The 10558-nt window shown below is 47.5% G+C and overlaps 1 protein-coding gene across 3 annotated transcripts; it reads right to left on the reverse strand.

Annotated features, from left to right (window-relative positions):
• Positions 1–1434: 1434 nt before the first annotated feature.
• CKB (creatine kinase B) lies at positions 1435–9362 on the reverse strand. Of its 3 annotated transcripts, none has more exons than XM_030273080.4 (8): positions 9224–9350; positions 7532–7719; positions 6904–7058; positions 5868–6000; positions 4807–4978; positions 3229–3352; positions 2356–2545; positions 1435–1805 (listed from the first exon to the last, which is right to left on the reverse strand). In XM_030273080.4, the coding sequence occupies exons 2-8, from the start codon at positions 7707–7709 to the stop codon at positions 1627–1629; spliced, it is 1131 nt and encodes a 376-aa protein (XP_030128940.1). In that variant the 5' UTR covers positions 7710–7719; positions 9224–9350; the 3' UTR covers positions 1435–1626.
• Between the last annotated feature and the right edge of the window lie 1196 nt (positions 9363–10558).

The raw sequence follows: 10558 nt of genomic DNA on the forward strand, positions 1-10558 counted from the left end.
ATTTGCCAAGCATCTGTGAACAGTGACATGAAGCACAGCATGGGGGAATCTAAAGAATATACAGAACCAACCGGTTGTCTCTTGCACCATTTTCTCTTCCCTGCTCTTACAAACTTCGTACAGAAAACTCCCGTGCTGATTAACTCAAATACAGGAACACCCAGTACAGAACAAAACTCTTACATATGATCTCCTCTCCCCCACCCAATTAACTCTGAAACACATACAAAGCTGTATTAAAAGAAAAAAAAAAAAATCTGATCTGAAATGTTCACTCAGCCTTTTCTCACCAAAATTAAATTAGCTTACCCCAGCTGGAATCATCTCTTCAGCTAAGTGACAGCCTGCAATCACAGCCTTAGAAATATCACAGCCTTTACAAAGGAAAGCTTCAGTTATCTACACAAACCTATATAAAGCTGCACGCCAAGGAGCTCTGCATCAACCTCTCGTCACGCTCCCTCCATCAAAGCTGTGTTATAGCAGTGGGTAGAGCTGTTGAGCAGGTGCATCTGCATGAGCTGCAAAGGCTGCTCTTCCCAAGGGTCTGATGCTCCCAGTCAGCAATATTTGTGGAAAATGCTGCTCCTGTATATTAATAATGTAATGCTTCCACACAGCAAGCACACATGTACAGCCATTCTGGAGAACAGACCTACTTGATGCAATCCTGAGCTCGTATCCAGAGAACTACCTGAGCTTGCAAGCCAGGCCCAGTTTGAAAAAGACTATTTAGCATGTTTTAATTTGACTATACTGCAGAGTTTTAGGTTCATAGGGGCAACTGGTGCAGGGGCCAAGAAGAATCAGCTGACTAAAGCTCATAAGCTGGAATTTTCCTGTAAGTGCCAGCTTCCAAGCCCCCATCTCTGCCCCTGGCTGAGCTGAAATTACTTGAGAGAAGCAGGGGCTGAATTAATCTGGGTTTCACCCTACCCTCAAAAGAGCAACTGGTTGTTTACACTAGCTAGGTTGAAGACAAGCTTCTCCCCACAAAGCAGCTCAGGGTCACTAATACCATGGGCTGCAATCTGACCACAGAGCCTTGCCCTGCAGCCCCTGAGGGCCCATCTGAGGAGAGCAGCAGCCCTCTGTACCCAGCCCTGTCTCCCCTCCCTCACAGGAGCCAGCCTGGCTTGCAGTACTTGGGATAATGACAGTTTACAGTTGGCATGAGCAGATGCACAAGTCAAAGCCTTGGAGGTAGGGCATGTTTGCAATGACTCATGTTTAACATTAGTTCTCAAATTTACAGCAACTACAATCAAGTTAAGAGGTTCAACTTCTGAAACTGTTTTAACAACATTTCAACTCAGCTGGTCTGCAGCAGCACACCTGGCAAGATGTGCCTGCACACCAAACCAGACCACCTAGCGTAACTATGAAACCAAGTCACTTAAATCTCAAAGACATTCAGTTAACATATCTAAGACATATCAGGCCAAACAATAGTTTATTTCATTTCATTTTCAGCAACATCTCAACCATCAAAAAAATAAACTCTAACACAGATGGATGGAAGACTTCTCTACAGTGTAACTAAGTGGGCTCTGACCCCAAGGGTTTGAATTGGAGTGACATTTTATTATTCATCCAATAAGTTAGGAAGCATGAGAATAAAGTGCTTTATTTCTGAGCTGGCATGAGGTCATCAATGGACTGGCCTTTTTCAAGGCGTTTCTCCATTTCAATGAGAAGCTTCACTCCATCCACCACCATCTGCACCAGCTCCACCTCAGAGAAGCCAAGACGATCAGCATTGGAGACATCAAACACTCCTCCAACAGCAGCTGTGTCCACACCACCTGCAGCAAGAGATTCAGTTACAACATTGACCTCAGCCAGAGCAGGTGAGTCTGCCTTTCTTCCCTCACTAGCTTGAGGCAGGGACACAGCAGGCCAAGGTGCCACCAGTGCCTCATCCTACATACATGTGTGACTGCCAACATGTACCACAGAACATGCAATTAGGCCAGCTCTTTATTCTTCTGATCCACAAGCAATCCAACCTGAGGTCACAAGTACCCGCTGGAGCCATCTCCTAGCCATAGGTTAAACCAGGATTCCCACCCTTGCTTATGAACGTGAACAGCTGCCACCAGGTCCCCTTGATCTGCTGCTCAAAATGACACCCAGGACATTAACTAGACAGCCAAAGTACACACTAAGTAGACCACTGCCATCCTCAACTCCTCCAATATATAATTTGAAAACTTTTTTCTCTCCATGTGCTTTACAAGGGTTCCTTTTGGATGGTGTGACAAGCACTGACAGTGTGAACCAAGAGATGGCTCTGGCCATAACCAGGCTTCTGCTGGTGTCTTAGGGCAGTCCATCAGTGTTACCAACTCTCACCTGTGCCTCGTTTCTGCAGCCGAAGTCTCTTGAGGACTTCTCCAAATTTCTCATGTTTCCCAAGGTGTGGGAGCTTGATGTGCACACCAGCACGAAGCCCTGTTCCGAGGTTGGATGGGCAGGTCAGGATGTAGCCCAGGTGTGGATTCCACATGAACTCATAGTTTTTGCCCTTGAAGAGACTTTCTATCTATAAATAGAAAGAATGACGAGAGAATGAATAGAGATGTTCTCCCTCAAGACTGTAGGACATCCATTAGTGCTCACTTGCAGCTTCAGTCACTCAGCAACAGCCATAACACCCAGAACAGCTATTTCAGCCACATAACCCCCATCCCTATAGAAAAAATGGCCACCAACAAGGGGCTTTTAAGGCCTTCATCTTGCTCCTAGCAATGAGAGAGGCTGAGTCTAAAAGCTATGCTTCTTATGTCACTATTTGTTGGGAATCTGGATTGAATACATGTCAAGCTAGCACATCTCTTATGATCAGGAAAGGGGCTGGTAAAGCTCAAGCTCATATCAAGACTAGAAGTACAGAACTTGAGTCCAGCTTTGCCCATGCACATTCAAGCAATTTCTCCTCCTCCCCAAGGTGTCTCAAAGCTTGAGAGAACTATGTAGAATTTCTTTAAAATACAGTTGAGACATTTGGATAAGGGTGCCACCACATCAAGCAAATATTCTAGATTACACAGCCACAAGGCTTTTTGCCAAAACACCTGTTCTGGAGCCCTCACAGCCCTGGATCTCACCACGGTGCTCCCAGAGATCCAGACTATGAAGCACAACCACGGAGGAAAACTGCATTCTCAGATCTAACCAGAGAACCATGTGCCATTTGAACCTACAGCCCAGACAACAGTGATTTACCTTTGTTAGTCCAGTACAGAAGCGGTTAAATACTTCCTTCATGTTGCCACCTTTCTGCATAGAAATAACTCTAAGGTGATCCTCCTCATTGATCCACACAAGGAAAGTCTTGTTATCATTGTGCCTAGGAGACAAAGCAATCAGTTTGCCATCTTGCCCACCTCACACTTTGAAGATGGCCCCAAATTGCTCAGCACTGCAGTTTTTAGTTCAAGATGCTCACTTAGCTGCTTCAACAAGATTGATCTTCTTTCTTTTGCCCACACAGGATGTGAGTTAAGCTGGTAGTTGTTACCCTGCTCTTTTCAAGAGGTAATTTCAATTGGCTTTTACAGAATGAGTAATAACAAGGCATTGCCTAATCTTACAGTATCAAAACCTAAAACCCCCTCATCCCCCTAGCTCCCTTATGTCTCCACTTTACAAACTATGGTATTTCTGCTCAGCAATTTGCAGAAAGGTGATCAGTAGACTTTGAGAGTCCTGTACAATAATGTTCATAATGACACCATGTGTAACAAGTCTTTTTAGCAATATTGTGTCAGATTATGTCAAACTGCACTTCGTACCTTACTTTCACTATGAATTTTACTTGGATCAGGGCTCTTCAGAGATGCTATATAAAAATCTTCTGAACAATGGGCTCCTCCTGCCCCAGCTTGCAGCTGACAGCAAGTACTATCATCCATGTTTATCTTGCTAGTAATTTCTGAACTTGATTAGGATCAAAAATTAGCTAGTACCCGAGGAAAGTTATTTATGCAGACAACACTAAGACATTACACAGTTCAAGTCTGTAGATTAGTCATGCTCAGATGACAGCACTATCTGGTGCTGGCAATCTGCAGGTAGATGATGCAATCTTAAAGGTGACCTACAGAAACAAAGTGTGCTTCCTCTGGGTTGTACTGAAACAGCTGCAGTAATAAGATTGGAGCATTCCTGTTGATAAAAACCTAGCCCTTCGCTTACAAGGGAGCAAGTTAATTATGCTGCAGAAGCTCCTGAGATGCAGTTTTATGTAGGTGACCTACATCTAAAACCAGCAGGATCCTTCTATTCCACACCTCTGCATCAGTCAATTCCTGTCACCAAGTCTCTGAGGACAGGGAAGATCTCATCACTAGCACAGATAAAGCCATACTAGTTCAGCCCCTCTGAGTTTCTGTAAGCAGAAGTGAAGAGACAAGGGAGTAACTGTGCACCCAAGATCAACCCTGAGCTAAGACAATGCTATGGTTTGTACCACAAGTTACTCTCAACTCTTGGTGGAAGAGCTGACTGTAGTGGCACATCTGCTCCTTTACAAGTGATCTACTTCCATAAGCTGATCCAATTTTTGCATGGTGGTTCACTAACCCATGCAGGCTCTGGTTCTGGGCTAACCAAGCTGGCTTGTTTTACCAGCATAAGAGCACTTGTCCAAATTTTGCTGGTTAACTGTAAGTTCTCCATGGAAGTTTCTCATCAAATACAGTAACACAAGGTGAGAAGCTACTGTTTTGCCCAACAGTACAAGTCACCACTGAAACAGCAAAATTTTAACTTGTATGACTGCCTCCTCACATACATACTCACCAGATACCCCTGGCATCAGGCCAGTCTCGTGCCATCCCAGATGCCAACAGAAGAGGAGAAACTGGCTTGTCAAACAAGAAGTGGTCATCAATCAGCTGCTGCTGCTCTGCATCAGTCATGTTCCTCAGAGCATAGTACTTCCCCTTGAGATCACCATCCAGACTACCCAGAGCTGAAAGAGAGACTCTTTTAGAATGGAGCTAAAGGTTCTACACTTTCTCAGCACTTTGGAGACCACACATGAAGTATGGCAATGTTTGATCTGCTGGGTCTGGTTCCTCCCTTGCTTTCATCTGCAATGGCAATGCCCTTGTGGCAGAACCTGAGGCAGTATCAGATGATTTGTCTGCACCTTCCAGGCTTATACAACTAGTCTTTGTTCCCTTATATGCAGTATAGAATCATTTCTGTTGCTGAACTGTACAAATGGAGACTGCTTTTCTTCCAAGGAGAACCAAGGTTATGAATATAACAAGCAGTATTATTCTTGTCAAGGACTGTTACCCTGCCCTTGAGAGGTTTTGAAACAACTACACTCTCAGCCTTCAGAACTGCACCTTGAGCACCAGGAAGCAATAGGGAAAAAAAAACAGCTGAAGAACTTCACTGAAAACCAGGGCTTATTCTAGTCAGCTGCAGATTTGGAACAAGACTCCATCTCTAAGCAAGCTGAAAGTTAATGAAAGACAATTAAATGCAGCCACAAAACACTGCACCCCATGACTCAAGCCCTGTAGTTGCTTCATACCTGTTACATTTCAGGTTTGAGCCCTGATGAACCAACCTCTCTCCCCACACACACAGACAGAAGCTTTTGAGATCAGCAGAGGTCAACTTTAATGCAGTCCAACTTCCCTCTGCCATGTGCTCTTGCTCTCAGCTACAAGCTGCAATGCTGAGGCAGCTCTAATGCAATGAGCCTTTTCCAGGGAAAGCTCCACGTTCAGACTAAGTCTCCAGGGAGGTGGCTTTTGCCAAGTGCCTCCATTTTCAAACTGCAAAGAACACCTCTTGTGCAAAGGACAAAATGGTGTCCCTGAGGCACCCAATTCTCACTTTACCTTCAACAGAGAGCTTCTCGATAGCCCGCCTCTCTCCTCGACTGCAGTGCGGGGGAAGACAGAATCCACGGATGCTTCTGCCAGTTCTGACACGGGAACTTAGCACATAATTGGGATCCAGATCATCACCTCCCTACAAGATTAGGAAACCAGCATGCACAACCCTGTTACCAAGATACCTCCCCATAACACATGTAGCCCCCATGCACTTAAGAGTGCACTTTACACGTGAGGCATTGACTCCATGGCCTGTAAGCCAGTGCCTCACTTCAGGGCTACTTTCTTCAGCATCACATCAAGCATCTGTGTAACACAACTCTTGCTCTGAGGTCAAGGCTATAGCTACTAAGTAGTCCTAGAAGGCAGGGATATCACCAGAGCATCAGTTCCAAGTCCACTTCAGACTGTGCTCTGGGCTTCTGTTACCCCTTACAGATTTGCAACCTAGCGATATCAACATGAGGCAAAACCTTCTTTAAGTACATGTTTACTCTTCCAAATGAGAATTATTCATTACTGTTCTCCCAAGTCTCTTATTTTCAGTATGATTTATGGCTAGCAAATCATGGAGTTAGGAACTCCCAGAGTTTACAGTAACATTTAAAATCCATAAAATGATTCAGAATCCTTACTCCCAGCTGTAATAATATTTCTTTGACAGCACAACACCATCAGCTGCTAATTACGATCCAAGATCAGACAAAAGAAAGCTTAAGTTTTATGACAGTCCGTGAATTCCACGACAGTGTTGTTTAGGTTGACTGCTAGAGCCCACAACTCAGGAAATCCACACTGAAGATGTTTGGCACAACCCACACTGCAGCAGCACCTGTAAAAAGCTCCTGCTGCATGCAAGCTGCCCAGCCACTGACATCCCACAGCAACAAGCTCTTCAGGCTGATTGCACCAGATTCACAGCCCAAGTGTCCATGCTCAGTGGAAGCAAGGGGACAGAGCCTGAGCAATCAGTTTAGGCAGCTGCCAACAACTTTACAGTCCTCAGACTAATAATCTGTAATTGATCAAAACTTTATACCTGCAGGTTATCAGCATTCAGGTCAGTCTTGTGCTGATCACTTGGTTTGTAGCCACCATGCCTGTCTTCAATAACTGGATCAAAGAGCTCCTTGAACACTTCATAGGATTCTTCATCACCAGCCACACATCCTACTGTCATTATGAAAGGATGGCCTGGAGTGGTAACAAAGTCAGAAGAGCTAAGTTTGGGTGACATTTGGCTGTACTCCAGTGCAGCACTAACCAGGCAAGTTCTTTAGTGGCAAGTCTAGTCACTTAGAACTTCATTCTTACATAGAAACATTTGGAGAGACCCTACATTTTACACTTCATCCAGTTAGTCAAATGCAATGCTATGGAAACCCATAGCTATTGTCATTAAACCATGCTCATTTGTCAAGCTTGGTTTAGGACAAATTTGCACAGCACATCTAATTTGACTAGCTAATTTAGATCACTGCATAGAATTTTATGTCTAAACAATCATGCTTTGCTGCAAGCAAGCATGCTCTGCTTTTCGCTCCTTCTGCTACATTTCTGTAGTCTGTTTATAAATACCACCTCCACAAGATTAGCTTTAAGTCAGCATATTCAAAAGCACCAGTTACTTCAGCTGGTTCACACAGAATATTCTCAATGCATTTTACCAGGATTATCAACCCCAGTCTGAATGACATCATCCAGGGTGAAGCCACTGGGCGTGACTCTGTCTCTCAGTTTCTTGTATAAATCCAGGGTTAGAACTTTGGCCATGTGGTTGTTGTGGGTGCTCAGGTCCGGATACTCCTCATCAGGAGGCAGTCTCTGATTATTTAGTTGGGCCATTTTGATAATGCTAGAGTAAAAATAAATACTGTAATGTTAACATGTAAACACATCTGCTCCCCCTTTTTCATAGAAGTGCTACAAAACATCATATAACCAGTCTGGAATAGGAAGAGATCAAGACAGCCAGGTAAACTGACTTTTTTTTTTTTTCCCCTCGCCAGATGAGTTATAATTAGAATGCATTTGGTTTGACTTTTTTTTCCCTCTTCAGATTGAAAGTATTTAGCAGAGCAGTTACATAATTGAAGTGTCTGGGACTTGGTATGTCAGATCACAGCATGAAACACAGCTTGATGGAAACATGGCCTCCCAACAGAGCCATGCCTTTAGAGCAGTCTCTCAGTGCTTTAGATTCGTCCCTCGGTAGCTTGAGAACTTTGGGTAGCATTGTCAAGAAGCACTTCCACTCAGGAGGGAGAACAGATCATTATGCAGACCTAACGATCCCATTACCTGGGTTGTCAACCCCAGTCTGGATGCAATCATCCAGGGTAAATCCACTGGGAGTCTGTTTATCCCTCAATTTCTTGTACAGGTCCGGGGTCAGCACCTTAGCCATGTGATTGTTGTGAGCTTTCAGGTCAGGGTACTCCTCCTCTGGCTTGTACTTCATCTTCAGGAGGTTGTGGCTGTTTGAGAAGGGCATGGCTGACCCTACCGCAGTCACTAGGGGAGAAAGACGGGAAGCCTATCACTGGGCGTTTGGCAGCCTCCGGACCGCCCGGGGGAACGCCAGGCACCCAAAAGGTCACCTTGGCTCACGTTCCACCCGCGCCTTTCACACCTTTGCTGCTACATCGCCTTCCACAAGCGCCACAGAAGAGGGAAGAAAATAAGTTCTTCGCCTCCACTAGCCTTGCCCCGTGCCCACCAGCCCGGCCGCAGGGGCAGAGGTCCCCCCGCCTCCCGGAGCGCCGCCCGGGTGAGGGGACGCGCCCAAGGTCGCGCGGAGCAGCCGCTGCACGCCGGGCGGACCCGGTGCAGGGCAGCGGCCGCGAGCCGGGGGTGCTCGGCCCCGCCGGGACCCCGGGCCGGCCGGCAGGTGCGCTGGGCGGCACCGCCGCACCCTCGGTGCGCGGCCGCGCCTCCTCCTCCGCTGCAGGGCGAGGGGAGCCGGAGGAGCGACGGCGCCGTCCGTGGACACCCGGCTGCGCCCCGACCGGGGAGGGGAGGGCAGCATCCGACAAGCCCTTACACAACAGACAGGTCCCTCAGGGGACCTGGACGGGGCGAGCGTATGTAACTACCCTGCTAAATACCGGGTTAATCTGGTTTTAGAGCCCAACCAGCCCGGCGAGCACCTGCGCCGCTCCCCACGCCCCCCCGCCCTGGCTGCGCCCCTGCCCCGCGCCGCCCCTCCTCAGCCGGACCGGCTCCACCCCACACAGCGGGAGAGGGAAAAAAGCAAAGAAGGAGAAAAAAAAAAAAAAAAAAAAAAAAAAAAAAAAGAGGAAAAAAATTAAATCCTTTGTTTCAAGGCTGCAGAACGTCTCGGCTGCCCCGGGACTTACCGCGGGCTTCGCAGCTACAGCAAGAACCTCCGCGCTGCTCCGCGTAACGCACTGCCCGAGCCCGAGTGAAGCTCCAACGGCCCCGCCGCGCATCTTTTATATAGAGCCCAAGCTCGCGCCCCATTGGCCGTTATTTATAGCCCATTCATTCCATTGGGCCGCGCAGCGGCGGGCGGGGCGGGCGTTGCGCGGCCGGCCGGGCCCGCGCTCGCCGCCATTTTGCTCGGCGTCGGGGAGCTGGGCCGGGGGTGGTGGGATCCCCCGGGCGCTCCCGCGGCGCTGCGGCGGCCCCGGCGCAGTGCGTTACCGCGAGCGTGAGGGCAGCGATCCGTCCGGTGTGCCACCGGCCAGGGCGCGCCACCGCACGCCAACGCGGCTGGTTACAGGCTTCACACCTTTGCCAACACCTTGGTGGAGGGTTCAAACGCAGCTCTCATAATACACCATCCCAAAATAAGGGCTGTGTAGTGTGCGGGCTGGCCGTGCTGCGAGCCTGGCGAGTGGCAAGTGCCCCGAGCTGGCAGGAGCCCTGAGGCGGCTGCGGATGTGGCGCCCAGCCCCCGGCAGCCCGGTTCTGCAGAGGAAGGACCTGCACCTCGCCTCCAGCACCTGCGAAACCGTGGGCTCGTTTTACAGTTCAGTTTGAAAGGGAAGTAGGGTGATTGTGAAAATCGCAGTGAATCCTCTGCTCTTGTGTGCAAAAAAAAAAATTCCTCAGCTTTTATTGGAGAGGGGGTGATTTCCCACTAAAGACAGGCACAGGAACTCTGGGATCTGACCCATCTAAAGCTCACCTGAAATTCATGAAAATAGAGACTTGCACTGGTTTTTTTGTAGGAATGAGCAGGTTTGTCCCAGAGCTAAGATGCAGCTGAGAATCCTGCTGTTTTGCAGAATTTACAGGATGTTAACAATGTGAATGAGTATCTTGATTTGACTTTCACCTTTACATAATAGTATCTTTATCTTTCTCTGACATGTTTCTCACAGCAGAATCCATGTTTATCCTCCTGTCCAGAGTGTACTTATACATGAGAGGGCGGATCTGAGTTCCAGAGTTGGTTTCCTTGACATGAGCTGTGAATGTCAGGAGACATCACCTGAACCTCTCTCCCCATCACAATCCTTTCAGCACCATGACCAGTACCCTCACCCTAACCACAAGCAGCATGTGCACTTTACAGGACTGCTTAGGACTTAAAAATCATAATATACATATAGAGGAAATCATTGCAAAATAAAAAGCCTAGACTGCTTCAAATAAAAATGTGCTGTGTTTGGCTGCCATCCAGATTTCTGAGTTATTCCAGGTCTGGTAGACTGAGATGCTGAGTA

Source organism: Taeniopygia guttata, chromosome 5, assembly GCF_048771995.1.
Source record: "Taeniopygia guttata chromosome 5, bTaeGut7.mat, whole genome shotgun sequence".
In the NCBI taxonomy this organism is placed as follows: domain Eukaryota; kingdom Metazoa; phylum Chordata; class Aves; order Passeriformes; family Estrildidae; genus Taeniopygia; species Taeniopygia guttata.

Coding starts and splice junctions, on each gene's coding strand:
- CKB (XM_030273080.4), bottom strand. CDS start 7,709: ATGGCCCAACTAAATAATCAGAGACTGCCTCCTGATGAGGAGTATCCG. Junction 6,001..6,903: donor TGAATGCTGATAACCTGCAG/GTATAAAGTTTT, acceptor CTAATCTTGTAG/GGAGGTGATGATCTGGATCC. Junction 3,353..4,806: donor CCTGATGCCAGGGGTATCTG/GTGAGTATGTAT, acceptor TTTGTCTCCTAG/GCACAATGATAACAAGACTT.